At 40.5% G+C, this 26,743-nt stretch overlaps 1 protein-coding gene across 1 annotated transcript in view; it reads left to right on the top strand.

Moving 5' to 3' along the window:
• ssrp1a (structure specific recognition protein 1a) overlaps positions 1-26,743 on the top strand; it is a 40,869-nt gene that overhangs the window by 7,755 nt on the left and 6,371 nt on the right. The window contains 15 exon segments of the mRNA XM_034181290.1: positions 1-66; positions 8,794-8,899; positions 9,103-9,296; positions 9,568-9,668; positions 10,212-10,341; positions 12,361-12,464; positions 12,753-12,881; positions 13,803-14,024; positions 15,495-15,567; positions 18,601-18,733; positions 19,953-19,998; positions 20,119-20,254; positions 20,727-20,894; positions 22,489-22,586; positions 22,676-22,847. The exon segment at positions 1-66 is cut by the window's left edge and continues 120 nt beyond it. Of these exon segments, the coding sequence (XP_034037181.1) occupies positions 1-66; positions 8,794-8,899; positions 9,103-9,296; positions 9,568-9,668; positions 10,212-10,341; positions 12,361-12,464; positions 12,753-12,881; positions 13,803-14,024; positions 15,495-15,567; positions 18,601-18,733; positions 19,953-19,998; positions 20,119-20,254; positions 20,727-20,894; positions 22,489-22,586; positions 22,676-22,847 (1,878 nt within the window).

Raw genomic sequence — 26,743 nt, 5'->3', positions numbered from 1 at the left:
GGTCATGGCGTCAAACTGGCCACCAGCACAGGACACGTCTACAAGTATGACGGCTTCAGAGACACGGTGAGTATGTTCTGTAAAGAGTTTTCAAAAAGGCTAGTTAAAACTTTCAAACGCAGTTTTCATCTCAAGCCTATATTCCATTTTATGCTTGTTTTATTTCCGTATAAATTTATTTAGAAAAAAGTAATAGAAGTTAGATTTATTTCAGCTTTAATTCATGCAGATTTTCAGTGGACCAACATTTTACATATGCGAGCATCTCCACAAGTCAAATTCATATTTTGAAGCATCTCAAAACATTCATGGTGTTACAAATATCTGTACCATTTATTATACAAACATGTAAGAAGTTTTGCACCAGATAGTCTTTGTTCATTGAGGAACAAAGGCTTGTTCATTTGTTCATATCATTGAGGAAGGAGTCTCAAATTAACACCCAGGAGTTTGAGGATCACAACTAAGGATCTGCTGAAGGAGTTGGACACATCATATAGAGGTGAGACATCATCCACAATTTAAGCACTCCATCACCATGACCAGTTGCCTTTTTTAAAAAATCTTGCAGCAATGTTTTCTGTCTGAATCATCAGTCTTTAAGCATATGGTGATGGAATGCTCTCTTGAAGGTGGATGATCTCATTTCTGTTTGATGTCTCTAGTTCTTTACTTGGAGGTTCTGATGGGCCTTCAGAAGAAAAGTTTGCTAATTTCTGGATATTAATATGTGCCTCCTTCTTCAATGATGTAAAGTCTGTATGGTCAGTGGCAGTTTGACTTCACACTCAAGCTGAGTGAGAAGTTGGAGTGTCTGGGTTTGCTGTTGTCCTCAATCAAGTTGAATACTGGTGCTTTCATTGAGTTAACAAACTTGTCCATCAGAAGTCAGTCTTTATAAGGACTGAATTTCCATCAATGGGTTAAATTTACAGACAATGATGCAAGAACAGGGCACATTATCAGGGACCCACACCACCCTGCCCATCTTCTCCTCAGGCCCAAACACACAGCTTACAGCCTGAGGAAAAGTAGAGCAGACAGCATCATTACACACAGAACTTGATTCCATAAAAGTTTTTTCTGGCCACAGTCAGACTGATGGCATCCCTGAACTCAGAGACTGGACTGTTCACAACCAGAATCTACTGTTCAGTATTTATCACACAACTAAAACCTAATGTGCAACATTTTATTCCTTTTGAAATAACAGTCATTGGTGCAACATCTCTTTGATCTACATGTGCAATATAGACTTTATTATCTGTGCAGTATTCACTGTGTTTGGAATACAAAGTGTGCAATAACCGCTGTTCACAATTTCCATTAACCTCATACTTTGTGATATATATGTATTAGGAGTACCAGGTAAGAAATTATACTTTTGGGGAGTGTGGCATGTGTGTTCCTCAAGCTCGGTCCTCTACCAGAGGTCTGGGAGTTTGAGGGTTCTGTGCAGTTTCTTTAGATGTTTTTAGGACTGCACTCTTCTGGACAGAGACCTCTGATGTTGTGCCTGGAATTTGCTGGAGCCACTCTTCCAATTTGGGGGTTACAGCTCGTAGTGCTCCTGTTACTACAGAGACCATTTGGACTTTTCCTTCACATCACCTCCAGTTGCTCCTTCAGTCCTTGGTGCTTCTCTGTTTTCTCATGTTCCTTATTTCTAATGTTGCTGTCAGCTGGGATAGCCACATTCAAAGATGCAAGGGGCGCTGCGGTAGGTCACTTGTGCGCATGCACTGCCAACCTAGCAGCGTGCCTGGGCGGGCACAATAAGCCACGGCGGCATTTTAAACCTATGGTTCAGTAGGTGAAGTAATGCCATGGCTGAAAAACAGACAATTAAAAGCATCTGAGTATTTAAAAGATAAGAATGTTTCAACCACGAGTTACAGAAAGCAGGAGCTGTTAGATTTGGTGAAGAGAGCGAATGAGATTGACCTGCCTGGGAGAAAAGATGACGATCACGAACAGGAATACCAACAATGTAGAACTGCTGTCCACAGTGGCGAGTTGTTCTTACGTAAGTTGGCTCTTGTTGGTCCTACGGCACATCTTCACCCATTCAGATATTAGTTTAGCTTGACAAGGTTTGTGTGGAAATGGGTGAAATGTAATGCTTTGAAGTGATCCATGCTGTTTTCTTGTCAATCATTTTTTGTTTCCCTGTATCCGATTTGGAGTCAGATGCCCAACAGTTATACCCAGGCATGTCTACGATCTAATTCTTTCGAAAGACTGATCAAACTTAAGCGTGATCTGTAATTTCTGTGGCATAAATGTCCCATAGCAGCGACCCGGACTTCTGAGCTCTGGATAGCCAAAAGCTGCCCAGGTCCCAACTTTTACATCTGGGTATCGCAAAAGCTGCGCGTGCGCACAAGCGACCTACCATAGTGCCCCAAGCATCTTCGAATATGCCTATTGCCACATAGATCAAAATAGAGCATGACACGGGAGTGGATTTTCACTCCCGTCCCATCCCGCTCCCAGAAAAAAAAATCCCATCCTGTCCCCTTCCTGGACTGGAGTAAAAAAAAAAATCCCATCCCGTCCCACTCCTGTAAAGATGACTCCCAATCCCATCCCGCTCCCACTCAAAATAAGTCCCACTCCCGTATGTCTCGCGCCGTGATGACCAATCAGGGACTGAATAGTGACGTGGAGATGTCTGGAGTTTGACTGAAGATGTGAACATGTCCTGTCTCTGGTAGCAGCCTGTGAGCAGGACTTATGTCTCTTTTGTCCTTTATTTCACAATTATGACAGAGTTTTTGGAGCGAGCAGCAGGAGCGGAGTTTCTTTTTCTTTTTATGTTACGTGCACGCGCAAGGGAATCGACCTTGGAGATTATTTTACTTATTAACTACACAGATGTATAATAAAACAAATGGTGACTGGTTTCTAAACACAATTATGACAGAGTTTTTTGGTGGAAGAGCGAGCTGCAGCAAGCAGCTGAGTTTTTTTTTTTTTTTTTTTTTTTTTTGTTTTGTTTTGTTTACATGTGCGCGCGTGAACGGGACAGTTGATCCTCATACTGGGTCCTGCAGAGGTGGAAGGACCACTGAAAGCAGCCGTCATCCAGACTCAGCTCCTGCACCAAATAATGATACTCTCTGTATTGGGAGCTTTCCACAACAACTCGCTCCGTGTGATCAAGGTCTGTCATGTTAACTTGACTGACAACCGGAGTCGGCGAGTGGAATGGAAGCTCCTCCTATTTGATGATGCACCAGGGTGAATTTTCACAGCAAAAGCAGAGCGACACACCGGGCGAAGGAGGCGCATCCGTCGCCACGCAACCCCTGCGAATTTGTAGCGTCTGATCGCGCCCGGTGTGAACGCGGCATTAAATAGATGAAAATCATCATCTATTTTTGGCATTCCCGCTCCCGTTCATTTTTATTCCTGTCCCATCCCAATCACGGGATTGATAACATTTTGACTCCCATCCCGCGGGAATCCCGCAGGAATCACATGACCCACGGGAATTCCCGAAAAATGTCATCCTCTAGATCAGTGATTCTCAACCGGGGTGCCGCGGCACCCTAGGGTGCCGTGATCGATCGTCAGGGGTGCCGTGGGTATTTTTCATATTCGCGATTACCGTGAATTATTTATTTTATCCACAAAGCATAAAACGACTCAGAATCTGACGTCATTGTGCTGCAGCCTCGCTCTCGTCTTAAGGCGGGACAATAACAAGGAGGCTGACGGCCGATTAAAACAGTGCCGTCTCCTTCAAAAGCCGTCTAAAATGCGGAGCTGTCGGTGTGTGTGTCTGTGCCTGTGTGTGCACGGAGTTAACAAGCTGCAGACTGCGAGGGAGGGGGTGGGTGAGGGAGGGGAGGGGGTGGGTGAGGGAGATTCCTGAATGCAGGCGCGACACGTTCAGTGCGCAGCGAGCACGGAGCAGAGAGAGGATTTTAAATGGAGTGAACATGTTAACAAAACGAAAACGTGAAGCTTTTACTTCTCTCTGAACTTTCTCTAAAGGTGTGATTCTGCCGTTACTGTCCTGTTGACACCATGTGCGCGTCGTATGCTGAATTTATGAGATCATGAGATGAAATAAACGGTCAAATATCTTTAAAAACATATTTAAAAAATGAGAATATATGAATGAACTGAGATACACAAAAAAATGTTCAGACGCACAGATCACAAAAAGCAGGTGAGAACTCTGAACTTTAACAGCTGTTATTTTCCAAAGGTATTTATTTGTTCAGTCTTGAGCTTAATGCAGTGTTTAAGCACAAAACGTGACTGATGAGGAGAAACAGTTTCAGAAATGCAACAGAAACAACCACAAATCAGAAAAAGTTGGGACTGTATGTAAAATGAAGATAAAAATAAAAATGTTGCACCATTCCCAGTTTCTCCACTCACAGAAGCCAAACGTTCTTCCAGAGTTGTGTAATTATACTACAATAGTAGAATATAAAGAAGGGGAAAAAAAGAAAAAAAAATAGACAATATATTTGTCAATCGCAATTATTTGTCTGACAATTAATCGTCTCCAGAAATTTCTAATCGTGACAGCCCTACTTGAGATCAGAGCGCAAAATGCTTGAGGATTTTCGAAATGCGGTGTTTTCTGTATCGATTTTCTATTGCGATATTTGGGGTTTGCGCAAAACCAGAGGTAATAGCATTATAATATTATTTTAGTTGGTGGTGTGCCACAGGATTTTGTAAATATAAAAAGGGTGCCGCGACTCAAAAAAGGTTGAAAAACACTGCTCTAGATCACAACTGTGGTTTTCTTTGTCAAACACCACTATATCTGGTTGGTTGGCCAGCAGCTGCTTGTCTGTCTGGAATTTGAAGTCCCACTGGAACTTAGCCCTCTCATTCTGAACCACCTTTGGTGGCGCCTCCCATTGGGACTTGGGGATGTCTAATCCGTATGTGGCATAGATGTTCCCCACACTTAGTTGTGCCTCTCAGTGTACGCTGTCCCACTTTACATCTTGCATCCTGTTACTATGTAATGGACTGTCTCTGGGGCACATTTGCACAACCTACAACTTGGGTGGTCAGCTGTGGTAGATTCCTGTCTCTATAGATCTGGACTAAGTTAAGTGTAACGTAACGCATCATGTTATTTTCAACTTACGGGTCCAAACAAAAAAGGCACGCTGTCATTAACATTGAGAACTGCACTGAGACGCTCTGATCAGGCTGCACTTAAACCGTTGCACACGGACAACAACATTAACATCGTAACATAAAACTCTTGTATATTGTGCCTAAAACGCTCCTGGATATATTAACTGGGTTTTTAGATGTTGTTGTGTTTATTTTATGTAAAAATAGCAGAAACTCAGGCCATTTCTCCGTTATTTTCTATGGGAGTTGCTGTGAGCTGCGATCGTTTCCTGTCGTTCAGGGGGAGAGTGAAGTTTGCAACTTAACGTCCTGTTTATTGTAATAAATATATTTTTTATTAACAAACAGACATGTATATTTTACCTGTGCATAACAAAATATATAAATTAAAAGAAAAAGTTTTATTAAGTGTTCTTACCTTAGAAACAGACAAATGCGGTTAACAGAGGTAGAGGCGGAGAAGGGAGGGACGGAGGTTTGCACACACTGTAAACATAAACTAAACTTAAACTGTAGATCCTTAAAAGGATCATACAGACGTAACTTTAATTGTAAACTTGCAGGTCTTTGGACCTGGAAACAGATTTATCACGTGATGCGTTACGTCAGTGCTTAACACCCGGATTCTGAGAAAAATATTAGAGTTCTTAGACGTTTCTTAGAATTTTTTCCTTGGTAAGATGAAAGTTGTCTGCAAAGCACCATAGGCCTTAAGAGAGCACCTAAGGTGCCAAACTGGTAAGAGTAGTGAGGAGAACTTTTAAGAAGCCTAAGACTGTCTTAAGCAGACAAGCTGGTGGAAAAGACAGAGAGGAAACAGATATTCTCTGTACGTAGGATAACAGTGAGTCAGTAACATGCTACTGACTTGATCTACATAATTATTTTATGTTCATTTACTGTCTTAATGTATTCATAAATTGTTTAGGTTCTTGTTATATTCACACAGTAATATCATTATTATTATTATTATTATAAGTATTATTGATATTTTATTATTATTTCTATTTTGTCATTTGATTTTAAAATGGACAACAACGGAAATAAATGTTTTCATTTAGTTGTCATGCATGCAATTTTAACGTATTTACAATTTACAATCTGTTGTGCTCTCTTGGTGAGAGAGCTGACATTCAGTTCCCCCTTGAGGGTCTGGGTGGTAGTGATCCCCAGGTAAAGGAAGGACTCCACAGTGGCGACTGGGGAGACACACAGGGTGATGGAGTTGGCCAGGACTTGGGCCTTTCTGAAGTCAACAACCATCTCCACTTTCTTGATGGCATTGAGGTCCATGTTGTTCTGTCTGCAACAGAACACCAGGTGATCAATCTCCTGTCTGTAGGCTGACTCGTCCCCATCAGAGATGAGTCTGATGAGGGTTGTATCATCTGCAAACTTCAGGAGCTTTACAGACTGGTGACTGGAGGTGCAGTAGTAGTATGAGTAGTATTATCTCCCCTATCCTGCCTTCTGGCAACTCCACCCCCTCAGTTTGGATCACCTTCCCTCTCTTTGCCACCGTTTGGATCACTGAGTCAATGTCTCACTCACTCTTGGCATACAGTTTGATCTCATCCAGTACAGGAGGTGGCTGATGGTTGGTTACTCCATTCCTGAATCAATATCTGATAAATATACATACATACATATAGAGTATGTATGTATGTATAGTAGTATACTTAAACCTGTCTTTTGCAAGACTGGTTTTAAAATCTTTGTTGAGTTTATTTTATTTGACAAATTCCAGACACATGGGGAGATATATGAGGAATTCCCCCAACAGCGTGTAAGTTTGACTGTTTTGGGCCTTGCTTTGCGCACTTTATGGATTGCCCTTGTAGTTTATCTTGTTTGTAGTCAATAAAGCAGTTTGTTTTGTGAAAGCTTATTAAATATTTAAAAGGCTTATTTAAACACGTCATTTGCTAAAAACACTCATCCAGTTTGTGTGCAGATTTGGGATCATCTCTTTCAGCTGATGACATTGGCTGTAGTTTTTCTGTTGCAATACATCAACATAGACTTTGTTCTTGCTTGTATTTTCTGTTTCTGGGAAATAATTGTTACCGTACTCGGAAGAGATCAAGGCAACACTGGAATATTACACAGTGCTGCCTTGTTCAGTGCTGTTTATGACAAGGGCTCTAATACAAGGGGGAATAAACAACTTCCATCCCATGTCATGGAAAAACGCTACCATCTTGCAAAATGGCCACCACTAGTGTATTCGTGTTGCCATCAGAAATATGTGAAAGACTCTTCTCCTCAAAGCTCCTAATGGGATTAATGAGGGAAACCAGTGCTAGCATGTGTGTTCCATAAACACTGTAATCATGTGTTCATGTGAGTCAGTGTTTATATCAATCCGCTGAAACAATTTGGCTCAGAGGACAGACGAAGGAAAAAAGTCCGGGTTGAGTTTGTTTTTTATCACCATTTTTTCCCTTCCCCTGCTGTGCTGAGTATATGGGGAATGTCAGCACGCAAGTAAATGACTGAGACTGTGCGCAAATGAGGACCGGGCATAACCTGCAGTCTGTGGCTTCGAAAAGCGTCTCCTGGGGTTAATCAGCATATTTTTGGAGATGGATCCTCTCATCCCAGAGTATGGGCCATGAGATCATTGTTTATTATCCCTCAGCCGGTTTCAGTAATTGAGAATTGGCTGACGGCTTAGCCTCTGGCGAGCGCAGTAGACACACTGATACATCTGCCCTTCTGTAGTGTCTTTGAGCAAGATGCAGAATTCCTGCCTGGGATATTGTTGTACAACTGATCTTCGTTGTCTGACGTTATGGGCGTTTGTCTCTCTTTAAAATATAGACTCTAAATGGTCCTAGATGTCACTGTTTATTTAATGTGGCATTGAACCTACGCATCCGCTTGATACAGACAACTGAGAGGAGACTTTGAAGGCTTTTGGATGAGAAGGGTTGAGAAATTTGGTTATAAAAGACAGAGGGGGGTCTGTGTTTGTTTTGATTTAAATGATGTAATCAACAACAATTCTGCCTAAACATTAATGAGGAGACAAGAACACAACACAGACAGCCAGATCAGGTGGCTGTGAATGAGCACAACCCGTCTCTGCACATGATCGTTTGTCCATCTGCACATACACGCACTTACTTCTAAACGATGTCTTAATCTCAGCAAACACACGAGGTGAACTTGTGTTCACACACTCGGACTCCGGGCTCTAATTGGCTGTAATAACCTTATGGACAGGCAGATATCCAGGTGCGTAAACTCAGTTTCCCACAGTCTCATTCTCTTCGACATGCACACACACAGACTTGCGCACCACAATCACTTCCACATGTGTGTGTATTAAGACAGAGCCTGTTTGTGTGCATGTGACGTTGACCACGTGTTTGCCCCTCTGTGCATCCTCTGATGTTGTAAACAGACCCCAGGATAAATAAACAGGCTGATTGTCAGCAGCGGTGGGCAGAGCGCGATGGATTACCTTCATCTCCTTTAATCCCTCGAGGTCCGAGTGGCAGGCTGGCTATAATTGTGTTGTGATTAATTAACTTGCAAGTTTTTCTTTCTTTTTACCACTTGTGGATCTTGTTTTGAATCTCAAATTTAAACTGTCTGATTTACAAACTTGCCAACATCTTTCTCTGATTTCATGTTTTCCCCTGTCCTCCTTTCACCTTCATCCATTAGGACTTTGAGAAGATCTCAGAGTTTTTCAAGGCTAACTACAAAGTGGAACTGGCAGAGAAGGATATGTGTGTGAAGGGTTGGAACTGGGGCACAGCCAAGTTCTCAGGTAAAAAGAAAGGGGGGGAGTCAACCATAATGTCCACTACAGGATTAGCATTTGGATGTTGAGTAATCGCATACACTGTTTTTGTGTGAAGTTAGGCACTTGTTGTATGCTACAAGAGCTGTTAAAAAAATTATAAGAAGTTGAGAAATGTTGCAGATGAACTTAGTCCATCCACTCGTTTCCCATCCTCTGTCCTGCCACAGGCCCACTGTTATCATTTGACATCAGTGACAGCAGTGCGTTTGAAATCCCGCTGTCCAACGTTTCCCAGTGTGCCACTGGGAAAAACGAGGTCACTCTCGAGTTTCACCAGAACGATGACGCTGAGGTCTCCCTCATGGAGGTCCGATTCTATGTCCCACCTAGTCAGGCTGATGAACGGCAAGACCCTGTGGAGGTGAATTCAGCTGACGTATTGGCAGTTCCTCTCCAGTCTTGACAACCATTAGTTTTTATCTAAATAATGAATGTAATGGGGTTTATTGAAAACGGAATATTCTGTGACTAGGTCAAGATTGAACTTGAAGAAGTTTGCACCTTTTATGTTTGTGAATGCGTCAGTGTGTGTGTGTGTGTGTGTGTGTGTGTGTGTGTGTGTGTGTGTGTCAGTAATGTACTTTTTAAAAGAATTTGTTTTTCGTATACACAAACTGTGTGTTTGCCTTCAGGCTTTTGCTCAGAATGTGCTGTCGAAGGCTGATGTGATTCAGGCTACCGGAGACGCCGTGTGTATCTTCAAGGAGCTGCAATGTCTTACACCCAGAGGACGGTAGTAGAACAACACACATACACTCATGTCCTCATTCATATTATCCCATTATTGTAGAACAACTTTTTAAGTGTTCTTAACATTGTTTTTATACAATGCATGGTGAAGATCTGCTCAAACAAGCACAACTGGCAACACATTTTTGGCAACATGTCATTCAGGAGCTCTCAGCAGTTTCAGGCAAAATAAGAGATGTGCACACCACTCTAGAACAAAGTGACATTGATTCAGATTGTATTGTTGGAACACTGCATACTTCAGACCAAAATTCAAACTTTGTGTTCAAAGATATGTGGAGTTGTGCAAGAACTTCTTAAAGAAAAATTATTCCTTTTTTCCCTATTTTATGGAAATTTCACATTTAAATAATAATTGACAACAATTGATATATTATTACTCCTACAACCACCCCCAAGTGAGTGCAGCATATAACCTTGGGTCACTGATTTCCAGGGACAACAAACACTGCAATTACTTTACCGGTGTAGTATGCCTATATTGGTTAGCCAGGTTTTTTTACCCGCTTGAATTTCGTTTTTTCAGATACGACATACGCATCTACCCCACCTTCCTCCACCTTCACGGTAAGACCTTTGACTACAAGATTCCCTATACTACCGTCCTTCGTCTATTCCTGCTACCGCACAAGGACCAGAGGCAGATGTTCTTTGTGGTAAGTTGGATTTTCTCTTTCTGACAGACCTGTTTTTGATTCTTCACTTTATAGTTACTGTATTTTCCACATCATAAGGCGCACCTAAAAGCCTTAAATTTTCACAAAATCGGCCGTGTGCCCTATAATCCGGTGCGCCTTATGTGCGCACTGAATTCCAAAATCTGTAAAAACGACCAACGTTTTCTTTGACCGTCGGAATATCAGACCATTTCCCGCTGACACAGGGACGTAATACAGCGTAGAGTACATACCCTGGCAGCGATAAACCAATCAGAGAACATTACGTAATACGTAAAGTACGTACGCTGGTAGCGTAGAGTACGGACGCTGCCAGCGATAAACCAATCAGAGAAGAGTCCGTGAGTCCGTGGTACGTACACTTACCTCCGCCACTCCTCCGGTAGTTATACTACAGGTATCCTGCAAAACAACATTTGTTTGTCTAAGGACCCCCGAAAATGGCACTAGCGAAGAGACATGCTTACGAGGCACAATTCAAACTGCAGACTATCAGTTACATGGTTGTTCATGGGAATAGAGCAGCTGCGAGAGAATTCAAGATCAATGAATCGATGGTACGTAAGTGGAGGAAACAAGAAAATGAACTGCGCCAAGTTAAAAAGACCAAACGGAGTTTCCGTGGAAACAAAGCGAGGTGGCCACAGTTGGAAGACCAACTCGAGCAATGGGTCATCGAACAAAGAACAGCCGGGAGAAGCGTCTCTACAGTCACCATTCGGCTGAAGGCAAAAGCGATAGCACAAGACATGAGCATCGAAAACTTTGACAGAGGTCCGTCTTGGTGCTTTTGCTTTATGAAAAGGCGCCAGCTCTCTATCCGCGCAAGGACTACCGTGGCGCAGCAACTCCCAGCGGATTACAAAGAAAAGCTGGCCATCTTCTGCACCTACTGCAGACACAAGATTACCGAAAAAAAGATCCAGCCCAACCACATCACCAACATGGACGAGGTCCCGCTCACCTTTGACATCCCCATGAACCATACTGTGGAGAAGAAGGGGACCAGCACGGTATCCATACGCACCACAGGCCATGAGAAGTCGGCTTTCACTGTTGTTCTTGGTTGCCATGGTAACGGAGAGAAACTACCACCTACGGTAATTTTTAAGAGGAAGACGCTGCCAAAAGAAACGTTTCCAGCTGGAGTCGTCGTTAGAGGAGAAAATGAGTGAGTGGCTGAGAGAAGTGTATGTAAAGAGACCGGATGGTTTTTTTCACGCATCACCGTCCCTGCTGATCTGTGACTCCATGCTTGCCCATCTCACCGCTACTGTAAAAAACCACGTCAAGAAAACTAATTCGGAGCTTGCCATCATTCCGGGAGGACTAACCAAAGAACTCCAACCACTGGACATTGGTGTAAACAGAGCATTCAAAGTGAAGTTGCGAGCGGCTTGGGAGCGATGGATGACAGACGGCGAACACACTTTCACTACGACGGGGAGGCAGCGCCGGGTGAGTTACGCCACCATATGTGAATGGGTTGTGGATGCCTGGGCTCAGGTTTCTGCTTTAACCTGTTGTCCAAGCTTTCGCGAAAGCCGGCATCATTGCCGAACAGCCACCTGGCAACGAGACTGACCCCGACGATGATGAGAGGGAAGATGAGCGGGAACCTGGCGTGTTTGATGGCGAAATTGCCCAGTTGTTCAATTCAGACACAGAAGATGAGGACTTCGATGGATTTGTGACAGAACCATAATAAAAAATAATGTGAGTACCATATTGTTAATTACTGGTAGTTCAAAGTTGTTAAAAAGTTCAAATAAACTCACTGTTTTGCTTCCGTGACCTTTTTTTTGTAGACTGTATGTTTTAGCGTGCGCCTTTTGTAAGGGTTAACTACCCGCTAATTGAGGGCACGCCTTATAATCTGGTGCGCCTTATGGTGCAGAAAATACGGTACATTTTATGGGCTAAGGATTTTTCTTTGATTTTATTTTTAAATTGTTATTGTTTAATTGGCTCGTTCTTCTGTGTTGTACATATGTGTAGATTAGCCTGGATCCCCCCATCAAGCAGGGTCAGACTCGTTACCACTTCCTTATTCTCCTCTTCTCCAAAGAAGAAGACATCGTCCTCTCTCTCAACATGAGCGAGTGAGTGTTTGGCTGTGGATTGTTTGGAGTTTTTTATAAAATGCGCACACACCTGAAAAGAAGTGCTCTATGTTTAGTTTTTATGCAGTAGAGAGTGAAGTCTTATCTAAAGTTTCTGCATATCCACTAGAGGGAGCCAAAGACTTTGCGTAGTGTTTATGTTTACAGCAGGAGAAGCAAATGTTGATGACACACACACACACACACACATATATATATATATATATATATATACACACACACACCAAAAACTACTCTTCAGTCTCTCCTTTTCCATTTTTCTAACAGGGAGGATGTGGAACGCCGTTTTGAGGGCAAACTTACTAAGAACATGTCGGGGTCTCTCTATGAGATGGTGAGCAGGGTGATGAAGGCCCTGGTCAACCGCAAAATCACTGTGCCTGGGAACTTCCAGGGGTAGGCAGTTGTCCATCACACATTCATATTCAAAACACATTTTATGCATGCAAGTATATTAAGGTGGGAATCGTTAGGTACCCCACGATTTGACTCGATTATGATTCAGAGGGCTATGATTGATTATAAAACTATTATGGATGCATTTTTTTTTTTTTCTATACAGGATTTCTTTTTTCTTGCTGTGTGGTAATTTGTTACATTCCAAATCAAAGTGTTTTATAATGATCTATAATTTATTTTAATACTTTCTGTAACAGCTCAGCCACATTTGCACACATGTGGCTCTCATTCAGTGATTTTAAAACCCACATTGGGGCTGTTGACCCACAGTCCCCTTGCTAAAACCACCTGTGTAAGTGTGGCTTCAGACTGTCTGTGTTTGGATTATTACCACTCTAGCAAAAAAAAAGGTCAGACTCACTCACATCTGCAGTTTGTTCTACCTTTGCAGTTTGTTCTACCTTACCGCCTCAACACGATGCACGTGCACACTGATTGTGCTGCGCTAGTACACTTTGTACTTGTGTCAGAATAATTAAAATGGGAATGCATGCATATTAAAACAAAAACAGTGGTGGAGATGATTTTAGGTGATTAGCCATGATAATCTGTTTTGATTCTTTCTTTTTGCCCTTTATGAAACAACAGTCAATGTGCTTTGCAAACAAGCGCTCCATCAAGAATCTGTTTGTTTTTTTTTTTTAAGATTTTCGCTAGATGTTTCTTGTCCTGTGGTGTGTTGCATAAATGGTGCTTTTTTTCCTGTTTCTCTACAAATCCAGCGGAACCAGCAGCTGCACCACACACTTTCTTCCTAATTAATTGACATTTGTCAATTAACGCCCCCCAACCACCACCACTGAAATATAACTGTTACATTTTTGTCTTTTACTTAAAAGTTGTCTTCTCTACCTTTAGCCATTCTGGAGCTCAGTGCATCACATGCTCCTACAAGGCATCCTCTGGCCTCCTTTATCCCCTAGAGAGGGGCTTCATATATGTCCACAAGCCCCCTGTGCACGTCCGTTTTGAGGAGATCTCCTGCGTCAACTTTGCCCGAGGCACCACCACAACACGTTCATTTGACTTCGAGATCGAGACCAAGCAGGGAAATCAGTACACATTCAGCAGCATTGAGAGGTGACTTCATTGTTTTCATTTTTAATTACACAATTAATTTGAAATAGGTGAATATTTGTAATTTATCTAATGTAATGTAATTTGAAGGAGTTGAAATACCTCGGGGTCTTGTTCACGAGTGAGGGGACAGTGAAGTGTGAGGTGTTCCAGGCATGTCCATCAGGCAGGAGACCCCGGGGAAAACCCAGGACTAGGTGGAATGATTATATCTCCACACTGGCCTGGGAACGCCTCAGGATCCCCCAATCAGAGGTGGTCAATGTGGCCCGGGAAAGGGATGTTTGGGGTCCCCTGTTAGAGCTGTTGCCCCTGCGACCCGAACCCAGAAAAGTGGTTGAAGATGAGTGATGAGTAATTTAATTTATTTAAATAAACAAACCTATTGTGAGAAATGATGCATTTAATATGCTAAAAAAGATCATTTCTGTCCATCATTTACCTGTATTTTGGCATGCTTGGCGTCAGAAAGTTATGTTGGATCCAAAAAGGCAAGGACCAAAAGTTATATTGGATCGGTTCCCACTGACCAATAGTGTTAGAGCTTACTGCCAACAGCTAGCCAATCAGAGCACGGCATACAAAGTTCAGGAACTAGCTGACAGATGCTGGTTGAAAAAATGGCAACAAAAACTTCAACAACAGCAGAAAATCCTCTGCCAGTGAGGTTTGCTGAGTTCACAGAGGAGGAACTGGTGGAAATACTGAACTCCAAGGATGCCAAAAACACTAAGAAGGTAGACAAGCACGCTACTGACGTTTTAGAAGCATTCATCGCATCAGAATCAATCATATGCTGTTCACAACAAAATAAATTGATCTAATTTACTTGACTCTTTGTTGTTTGCTTAATTTGGGAGGGGGTGGAGAACATAACAATTGATGGATGGCAAGTTGACCATCAAGTTATATTGGACTCGGCTGCGCCTCGTCCAGTATAACTTTTCTTCATCCAATATTTCTCTATGTTGGACTCCTTACCATCCATTGTTTGTATAACATATATAGGTACAACCCCAGTTCCAATGAAGTAGGACGTTGTGTAAAATGTAAAAAAACAAAAGAAATAATGAAGGCAAAGTTTCCAGCACCTTGTTTGACTGATAAACTCTACTTTTGGGGGACAGATCTATAAAATGACCTGCTGATTTGATTCGTACAAAAAAACCCGTAGATCCTTCTTGGTTTGAGGCTGCTGGTGTATAGTGTGGCAGGAAGCTGTTTCAAAGCATCGTCCAACTAAAACAGCTTTAATTGAATTTGTTGCTCTACAAGGGTTAATGTCTGCTCCAGTTGGTGGGTAAACTGAAACCAGCATGTCTTTTATCTCCTGGATTCCGTATAGGCTGTCGTACCGTAATTTAACATGCAAAGTCAGAGTGTAAAGATAAAAATTTCTGCTGCTTCACCAGAATGATACCTTATCTTGTCAATCTCAGTAAAAGCACCTTCTGGATTCTCCTTTCTGTCTAGAGAGGAGTACGGCAAACTGTTTGACTTTGTCAATGCCAAGAAGCTCAACATCAAAAACAGAGGGTTCAAAGAGGTAATGTTAGTTTTTCCCTTTAAACATCAACCATTTTACAAACTATAACACACTAGTTGTCAGACATATTCCATCCCAGATAATAAGTTGTTGCCCTTGTCCTGTGTGTTTGTCTTTGTATACCTGTAGAAGAAGGTGGGTATGGTCATGGCGTCACGTGGAATAGGCATGTGATTTTTTTATTGGTGTGGAAGGATTTCTGCTTGCATGGTGTGCAAACATTGGATACAATAATCCTGATTGTGTTTGGATTTACCAATAATTTTGGTGCTGGATATAAACCTGGTATACAGCTAATCAGTGGACATGTTGTGTGACTTAGTGACGTGTGTGTCTCTTTATTTGTACTGCGCTAACTCGTGTGTGGGGCCTGAGAGCTTTCAGTTTGCTTTAACACTCAACCCGGCTGTCATCATGACCACAAACTCGCACAATCACTGTGGATTGCCCTATCCGTAATTCTGACGTATAAAACTTTCCAGTCTGTCTGACAAAGCAGTTGAGGTACCTCCTCTTTTCCACTGCTGACAAATCCATCTGTTGCCTTGGTGATGGGGTTAGTGGTGTAGCCAATGAATATAATTAGTGATGCTTTTCCATTTTCTGTTACTGCTTTAATGGGAGCCTCCCTGTTTTACTGTCTGTGTGTCTGTCTGCTAGCAGATGTCACCACCACCTAATACAATTACAAAGCTGAGCTTAGGTGTTAAAGGTGACATGATAATTTAGCCTTGTTAAGGCATCTTGTTTTATGGCTGCTACTTTGATGTTGCGGTGAGAGAGGAAAAGTTGATGTATTGCAAGAAACCCATTACTGCTCTTTGGTTAACATCTAATTTAATTGAATTATCAGTTAAGACTGAGGATTTTTTTTTAATGCTTCAAATTGAGTATCTGGTGATTTTTGTTTGGTCTGGGTGGGCGGTATGAAATGCACCAAGGCATAGCAACCATCAGATTTTGTGTCACTTTCTGTCACTGCTTGTATTCAACCATTGTATGCAGTATTCGGTGGTCGTACATTGTATCCAGAAAGTATTCACAGTGCTTCACTTTTTGCACATTTTGTTATGTTACAACCTTATTTGAAAAAGGATGGAATTCAGTTTTTTCCTTAAAATACTACACACAATACCCCATAATGACAATGTGAAAAGTTTTTTTTAGATTTTTGCAAATTTATTCAAAAAATAAAATAAAACTAAGGAATCACGTGTCGGTTCCATTCTGTTTGGGACGCTAACGTTAATACACACTTTTGTTTACATTTGTTTTTATATGTATTTGTTAATACCGTTATTTTAGGGTTAAACGACACTATTGTACTTTATATACTAGTTACTGGCCTTGTTTACCTTGTTGGCTAGCAAGGTACATTTGGTTTATTTACTGCTAATTTAACGGTAGCTCATCTGGCTATAGTTAGCTTAGTGATTTACTTATTTATTTTACTTGGTGTAGATTTTTAATATTCAGTTTAAAGGTTCTTTAAACGATATCAATATATAGTATCCTATTTTGGGGTTTCCATTAGATAGCATACAGAATGTTTTTTTTTTTTTTTTTTGTCTTCCTATAGTAAGCTAGTAGGGTGAACTTTAGATAGATACCTAAAACATTACATCATAGCTTCTGTTTCTATAATAAATTAACCATATTTATAGCTTAACCTACTAACTATAATTTATTTTACAAGTAGTCTACAGACTAGGTATACATATAATACAATCTTCTCCTGTATGAATATTTAGGTTTTAGAAGGTAATTCCTATATGTTATGTAGTACTATATTTCTTGTATATGTTGTTGTATATGTTGTTTGTTACCCTTATTATGTAAATATCACTTATATACATGATGTCAAATTTCTGGAGCCGCTTGGGTGGGTAGGAAGAGTTCCCATGGGATTTAAAAAAAAAAAAAAGCTTTTCAACCTACCATCCCTGGTTCTCAAGACCAGGCACCTAAGTGGCTCTACTCTATTCTACTCTCCCCTTCTTTTTTTTTTATTTTAGATATTTAGATATACCTTAGTATACACTAGTAGAGTTCTGCTTCAGAATTGGAATACATTATAGAAGACATACCTTACTGAATTTTCATGTACATAAGTATTCACAGCCTTTTCCATAATGCTCACAATTAAGCTCAGGTGCATCCTGTTTCCACTTATCATCCTTGAGATGCTTCTACAGCTCAATTGGAGTCCAGATGGGGTAAATTCAGTTGATTGGACATGATTTGGAAAGACACACACCTGTCTACATATAAGGTCCCACAGTTGATAATGTATGTCAGAGCACAAACTAAGCATGAAGTCAAAGGAATTGTCTGCAGAGCTCTGAGACAAGATTGTTAAGTTGGTCATATTTGTGGAGTTATCTGCCAAACGTATTTGATCCATGGTCGAAATGCAATCGGCAGGTGCACTATAAAAATTATTAAAATAGGCTGTAATTGCTGCCAAAGATGCATCAACAAAGTATTGAGCAAAGGGTGGGAACACTTATGTACAAGTGATTTCTTAGGGTTTTTTTTTTATTATTATTTAATCAATTTGCAAGAAATAAAATTCATGTTGTCATTATGGGGTGTTGTGAGTAGAATTTTGAGGGGGTGTGAGTTTCATACACTTTCGAATAAGGCTGTAACATAACAAAATGTGGGAAAAGTGAAGCATTGTGAATACTTTCCGCATGCACTGTAATTTTTTCTGTCCATCTTGAGAGCTTGTTTATTTGATAAGCGTATAGTGAATAATCATTACCCTACCTATTAGCCATTTCTGAATTGGACATCCACAAAATTTAACTTGATAAAATGTGTATTTGTGTTGCAATATAATAATACAGTCATTGAAAAAAGGAAAGTTTATCTTTGTTTTGTTTTGGGGTTGAATTTCTTTCTAACACCCAACAATGACAAAGGGAGTGTTTCAACTAAAAATTACTATTTTATTTTAAAATCAGTACTTTCGAGGCTTTACTTGACAGTGATTGGGTTTTGTATTGTAACTGTGTGGCAAACTTCCAGGGCATGAAGGGTAACATTGATGAGTACAGCGACTCAGATGATGACCAGCATGATGCCTACCTGGAGAGAATGAAGGCTGAAGGCAAAATCAGGGAGGAGGGCAATGATAGTGACGACTCAGATGGTGGAAGCGGTGAGTGAACGTCACATAATTTTAGAAGATGATCAGTACAGTTGGGTTGTGTGTGTGTGTGTGTGTGTGTGTGTGTGTGTGTGTGTGTGTGTGTGTGTGTGTGTGTGTGTGTGTGTGTGTGTGTGTGTATATACTCAACAAAAATATAAACGCAACACTTTTGGTTTTGCTCCCATTTTGTATGAGATGAACTCAAAGATCTAAAACTTTTTCCACATACACAATATCACCATTTCCCTCAAATATTGTTCACAAACCAGTCGAAATCTGTGATAGTGAGCACTTCTCCTTTGCTGAGATAATCCATCCCACCTCACAGGTGTGCCATATCAAGATGCTGATTAGACACCATGATTAGTGCACAGGTGTGCCTTAGACTGCCCACAATAAAAGGCCACTCTGAAAGGTGCAGTTTTGTTTTACTGGGGGGGGATACCAGTCAGTATCTGGTGTGACCACCATTTGCCTCATGCAGTGCAACACATCTCCTTCGCATCATCCGTGAAGAGAACACCTCTCCAACGTGCCAAACGCCAGCAAATGTGAGCATTTGCCCACTCAAGTCGGTTACGACGACGAACTGGAGTCAGGTCGAGACCCCGATGAGGACGACGAGCGTGCACCTTTCAGAGTGGCCTTTTATTGTGGGCAGTCTAAGGCACACCTGTGCACTAATCATGGTGTCTAATCAGCATCTTGATATGGCACACCTGTGAGGTGGGATGGATTATCTCAGCAAAGGAGAAGTGCTCACTATCACAGATTTAAACTGGTTTGTGAACAATATTTGAGGGAAATGGTGATATTGTGTATGTGGAAAAAGTTTTAGATCTTTGAGTTCATCTCATACAAAATGGGAGCAAAACCAAAAGTGTTGCGTTTATATTTTTGTTGAGTATATATATATATATATATATATATATATATATATATATATATATATTTTTGCGAATATGTTTCGCAAAAATATATATATATATATATATATATATATATTTTGCGAATATGTTTCGCAAAAATGCTGTGTGCAGCCCTGCATTTAGTTATTTGTTCAACTTCATAATAATATTGCTTATAGCTCTTTGCACTTTTTGTGTGAAGTCCATGTCTGTGAATGCTGCAAAACATTTTAAAGAAAGTTTTGTGTTAAGAGTGTGTGTATAATCAATTTATATATAATATGATTTATTTTATTTTTTTTTTATGTCCTATCTCTAAGATGAGTCATTCAACCCCGGGGAGGAAGATGATGACGTTGCAGAAGAGTGAGTGAATAACTGTTTCGTTAAACACTTATTTCTGTTTATATCTGATCTGCATGATCTCCCACATAGTTGTCATAATCATTTCCATGTCTCTATTTTTTTTAAACCTTCCTTACTCAGGTATGACAGTAAAGCATCAGCAAGTGACAGTAGTGAAGAAGAGGAGGATGAAAGTGCAGATGACAGCAGAAAGAAGAAAAATCCCAAAAAAGTCAAAGTAGTGAAAGAGAAAAAAGAAAGAAAACCACGTAAAGAGGTGAGAAAGTATTTTTTTTGTTAGAATTGATAGTATAATTAAGTTTTACATTTGTAATAAAGGAATATATTTTAAGTAAGATACTTTGTATTGTCTAGTGTTAGACATGACACACACACACACATATATATATATATATATATATATATATATATATATATATATATATATATATATATATATATATCCCCAAAATTCAGCAAGATGAAATCAGCATCTTAATATGCCACACCTGTGAGGTGGGTTGGATTATCTTGGCAAAAAAGGAGAAGTGCTCACAAACTCTGACAGATTTGTGAACAATATTTGAGATAAATAGGTCTTTTGTGTATATAGAAAATGTTTTAGATGTTTGAGTTCAGCTCATGAAAGGAGCAAAAACAAAAGTGTTGCATTTATATTTTTGTTCAGTGTGTGTGTGTATGATTACATACTGTCTTTACATGCTAATCTCTGCCTTCTTAATTTTGAGTAGAAGAAGCAGGACACCGGTGGCCCTAAGAGGCCTATGAGTGCCTACATGCTGTGGCTGAACTCCAGCCGTGAGCGCATCAAGTCAGAAAACCCGGGTATCTCCATCACAGAAATATCCAAGAAAGCTGGAGAAATGTGGCGACAACTAGGCAAGGACGAGAAGGAGGTGAGAGGGGAGAATGAGGAAGAAACCGTTTGAATGTATATGTAACCAATTCCTCTATTATGCACAGACTCTCTTGTAATAGCTATAGATTATGGCTGCGGTGCCCAGAGTGCTGTTATCTGTGATTGCACGGCATGAAAGAAGAACATGCTGTCATTTTGCATACATTTAGATTTTTTTCCTCTCAATTTTAACTCCAAAATCATCTGGGTAACTTTTGAGTTTCTCTTGATAGGTGTAGTTTGCAAGAGAAACTGAACTTTAAAAAGGGAAATTTATGCTGTATTTTCTAGACTATTAGATGGGCTGTTTAATTTTTTTTTTTATATAACTTGTTTGATTGGTCCAGTGTCCCACTCTGGGCTCAAACTCACAGTCCCCAGGATGGGAGGCAGGCACTGTTACCGTAAGGCTAAAACCCATGGTCTCTAGCGTCTGTCCACAGAGCATCTTTTGGCCTTGGGGAGTGAGATTTTATTTAACTTCTGCACAGCGCCACCCACTGCTCTCCCTTACACTGCAATTAAACAATTAGTTTTCACTAATTATAGAATATGACCATAAGTCCTTGAATGCCACTTGCCAGATGACCTACTGAACCAGTCCTTCTTTTGTAATGTGTTCTAATAAATAATCTTTGAGCATACACACTATGCAGTACTAACACTTTAAAAAAATTGGTTGTTTCTGGCTGCACAAGTCTGTTTTTTTTGTTTATGACAGAGATGTCTGGCAAAACATTGAATCCCTGCAGGTGATGCCCGATGTTACCACAGTTTCTTTGGGGAAGGTGTCACAAACACAAATCGGCAGTAAAGCAAGAGGCTACGCTCTCCTCCTCCTGCCATTTTTTTTTTTTCTTTATGTTGAAACTGGTACACTGGTTCTGTTTCACTCAGACTGCACACATCCATAGTGGTGAACCATGAAAGGATGCCCTCTCTTGGTCCAGTTGTGCCATGTAAATTTTGGCACAGTAGCTGACAATATTTCATTTAAAATGTCACCTTTTAGTGTTTACTTTTAAAAGTGGAACTTTTTATGATGTTTTTTAGTAATGTGCATTGATGTATTGTGGTGTAATTGTTGTTACCAAAGACAAGTGATGTGCTAACAGCAAACATATTATGATGATATGCAAATGCCAGAAGATGATTTATGGTGTGTATTATTGATAACATTGTGACAACACAGTGAAAGATGAACCCCAAAACATAAAAAACATAGGGCCTAGATTGTAATTATAAGTATATATAATTATAAGTGTGTGTGTGTGTGTGTGTGTGTGTGTATATATATATATATATATATATATATATATATATATATATATATATATATATATATATATATATATACACACACACAGAATTAAAAATGTTCTAATTCCTCATTCTCACGTGGCTGATGTCACTGAGAGGCACGGGTTTTGTTGTTTTCGATTCAAAGTCATATCTGATAGAATGTTTATCTGAGCTAATCTGGAAAATAATCTTTGCAATTAAACCAGTGTAAATTGATGTACAAATGTGTCCTCAGGTTTTTAAAGTTGTTTGACTCAGTGCTCACTTTACGACTTCCTCATTTGCTTCAGGAATGGGAAACCAAGGCAGGAGAGGCGAAGAGGCAGTATGACAAAGCTAAGAAAGAATACAAAGAGAGTGGTGGAGGATCATACTCCACTTCCAAGAAGTAAGAATTCCATATACTCATGAATAGCTGTTTTGTTTTGTTTTTTAAATACATGTGAGGTGTTATTCCAAAACCCCCACTGTCACTAGAGAGAGCAAGAAATCAGGAGGTAAGAAGGAAGAGAAGAAAAGGAAATCTGCTGGTGGGGAGAAGGACAAGGAGCGAGGAGGCAATGACAGCTTCAAGAGCAAAGAGTTCATCGAGACCAGCGAGGAGAGTTCGTCAGATTCTGACCGCAAGAGTAAACCCAAGAGAAAGAAGGTAAACCTGTTAACCCCTTAATGCCTGAATTTATATAGCTGTATATAAAAAAAAAAAATGTTTTGTGTGTGTCTTTGCCTTTAAGTAGATGGTAAATAATGTTGAGATTATTAATTTCACTTTTGCACAAAAACTAGATAGTAATATTGGGTATTCTGGTAATGACTTTATGTTATAATGTTATAATAATAATGATGGTATGGTGCAAATTTGCGAAAACGGGCATACAGGTCAATTTAGTAAGTTGCATATTTGAGTCAGAGATTGTAGCATATATGCGACGATGGGCGTTAAGGGGTTAATAACAAGGCAGCTGGCTTTGAGAAGCATTTGCAAGGATTTCCATACACAATTTAAGTGACACCGATATTGTGTAAAACCTTCCAACAAGAAACATGTCCGGGATATACGCATTAGGAGTGTCATGCTTCAGTTCATATTTGTGTTTAGACGTTATGGTTTGGAACCAGTTCGGTACAGGGGGATAAAAACATGTCCGGCACACGTGTGTGTGAGGAAGTGGGGAGGATGCATCTTTAAATGTCTGGGGGACACAGTGTGGAGCTGCAGGTGCTCCGTAATCAAACAGAAAACCACCTGTTTTTGGACTATGTGTGACACACCACAGAACAAGGACCATGTAGTGACAAGTTCTGGCTCCACCTGGACACGTTTTTTTTAAAGCAGTTTAAAATGTCAGCAAATCGGCAGTGGGTGACAGCCACAGAAATCTTAGCACACGTCGTCTGTTATCATTTTGTCAACTGCGTGCTCTCCAACACTGCGCCATAATGAAAAAAATAGCTGTGGAGATGATTTTTAGGTGATCAGCTATAAATATCAGTCATGATACTGAGCACATGGAGCTCCAGGCTGTGCCCCCCAGACAGAAGGGAAACGAAAGCTTGCCAGAGTGCAGCTGTGAGACATTAAAAATGCACTTCACCACTTCACTTCCACATGTGCATGCACGCACACACACTCACACTCACACTGTTGAGGGATGTGCAAGTCCAGCGCATCAGAAATGATGTGTCAACCCATGCTTCCACTGATGGCCGTACAGAGCCATACCGTGTATTCTGCATACAGTTCTGTGTACCAAACAGTCACGTGTGTGTGTGTTTATCTAATGAGGGAGGTTCAGTTTCTAAAGTAATGTCTTCACATTGGCTTTCAGACAAGGGTCTTCCCAGACCTACGTATGACCTAAAGCAATAATGTGAATATAGGTGCAAGCAGTGATGAGGCCGAGGGGGGGTGAGGCAGGGACCATACACTAGAGAATAAATGAATATGTATTTGTGCTTTCTCACATTTGGGTGCCAAGCCTGTACCCAAGCATGTATCAGTTTTGGTTGTGATACATCAAAGTGTTGCTGGGATACAACTTCAACTTGTTAAAGTGTCTAAAAGGGTGGGAAAATTTACGCTGCGTTTACACATAACAACGGCAAGTCACGAATGGCACGAAGTATACATTTTTGATCACGAATGTGATGATTCGGGGCAGAGGCATCAGGTGTTCTCAGGAACTGCTGCAACCTGTTACCATGCGTTACGATTAATGGCACGTGTTGCTGGAGAATTATCAGGAACCATTCCGCACGGTCAAGAATAATGTTCGGTGTTGTTGCGCGCTATCGTGCATAACAGCACATTAAGTTCTGTCACGTTGTGAATGAGGCGAATTGTCTCCACACACACCCACACCCATATTCATCCAACCGTCAGATGCTGAACAATTCAGATTGCTCCAGTTTGCTCCTCCAAATCCACACCAGAAGAACTTTGTGACTGTATGCTTAGTTGGGCTCTGCCATGGAGTGGCACAGAAAGGAAGAGGAGACGGCGAGAGAGTCAGATGTGTGACTCCACACGGCTCTCGTCTCGCGCGTTTTCCCAAACATCAGGCACATGCAACAGGTGAAACACCTGCAGGAGTGCGCCGAGGAGCATTGGAACGAAACTTTTAGCCAACTTGGCGTCACTGTCCTTCTTCAGCATACTGCAGCAATGAAACTGAATGTGGTGCAGCAGGGTTTAATTGTGCGCACGTCAGAGAAGAACACTGTCATGCTTTATTAAGGATCATCACTAATCCAAGACGGATCAACACGCTCAGTTGCGACCTCCACGACATGAGACGAAATGAGTGTGGCATTCGTGGAAGATTTTTTTGACAGGCAAAAACATGCTCCACGAAAATCATGACTATCACGCACCTTTACCATTGATTGATTTTACACTGTTTAAAAATACTATGAGGTTGTTTTACTGTAAACTAGATTATTTTATTTTAAACTGACTTTAAGAGGACCTAAACAAATGGTAAAATCTGTGACGCCGATGGGAGAAAATCTGGGCCTGTATCCACAAAGCAACTCAAAGTCCTCTCAAAGATCTCATAACTTAACCTAAAATTTCCTGTCAAGGAAGCCAGCAGGTGTCTGAGAGCAACTCTGAGCAAGGAGGGGACAGAAACTCTTATCTTTGTGAGAAGGCGGGGTTGACCCCACCTGTGATTGTCACGAGTTGTGATTGGTTGTCACAGAAAGGGGAGGAGAAATTAAAAAATAAAAAAACAAACAAATACGCTCCGCCCTCCTAGTCATGAATGGACAGTGAAATCAACTGATGATATAAACTGAACTGCATTAAGACCCGTAATCATGAGGATAACTTTAAGATGATGATACTCAGCAAAATTAAATGAATTGTTACACAGCTTAAAAAAATGTTTGAACATACATCATTTACATGCCGAATATATGTTAAAAGTGTGCGTGTATGCATACGTGCATGCGTGTGTGAGTTTATTTAGTACGTTTATTTTGAGTACAATAAAAATATTATATTATATAATAATAATATAATATATATAATAAAATATTATTATAATATTATATAATAATAATATAAAATAGTGAGGTCCTTAATCCCCTATTGCTCCCGGTGTGTAGTGAGCGCCTTGTATGGCAGCACCCTGACATCGGGGTGAATGTGAGGCATAAATGTAAAGCGCTTTGAGCATCTGATGCAGATGGAAAAGCGCTATATAAGTGCAGTCCATTTACCATTTATTAAGAAACCTATTCAGATGCGTTAAGTCACATTAAGAATGTCAGGAATGTGCCAAGAATGACGCAAATATGACATTCGTAACCCGTCTTGCCTGTGTGTAATTGCAGCATTAAAATAACGCAAACCTTTCTTGCACTCTGCTACATTCTTCTGTGCCAGTCTGTGTAGGACAGGAGCTTCAGTGTTGATGGGCTGAACTCAAGACTTTCAATAAATCAGACCATGCTGTGGGCAGGACATTGTTAAAGACCAGAAAATCGTAACTGCAGCTGTGTCAGATCCAAAGTAGCAAATCTTAAAATTAAATTCTCTTGTTGGCAAATTGGCTTTAAAAATAACTGATACAGGTAATCGTAAAAATGACAGATATCAGCGCCGTTAATCAGTCGACCCCTAATAATAATGATTGCAGCTATTTCCACAATTCTCATTGGTTCCTGCAGTTTCATTAGAAAAAAGCAACTTTTTTAGAAAAGCCGCCAAGACATCATAACATACCAAGACATTGCACCAGGTTAGTATAAGAATTAGAGGTGAAAATAATGATTTATAATGAGCTTTGCTTACCATAAAGGAAAGGTAAATTGGTTGTATTCAATTGTACATCGCATTTGAACATTAAAATTTGTGTATTGAATGGAGACTCCAAATTTTTTTTATCCCATGGAATCCCAGGAACTCCAAATTTCTAAACCCTAAATCGAACCAACATAACTGAAAATTAGCACTTTAATAAGCTTTTTAAATTAACTGAATCCAGAGGTGGTACGCATTGAAGGCAGCATCACACTGAGCTATAATCTATCAGCACC

This window comes from Thalassophryne amazonica, chromosome 11 (assembly GCF_902500255.1).
Source record: "Thalassophryne amazonica chromosome 11, fThaAma1.1, whole genome shotgun sequence".
Taxonomy (NCBI): Eukaryota; Metazoa; Chordata; class Actinopteri; order Batrachoidiformes; family Batrachoididae; genus Thalassophryne; species Thalassophryne amazonica.
This window is presented reverse-complemented; position numbering and strand designations above follow the sequence as displayed.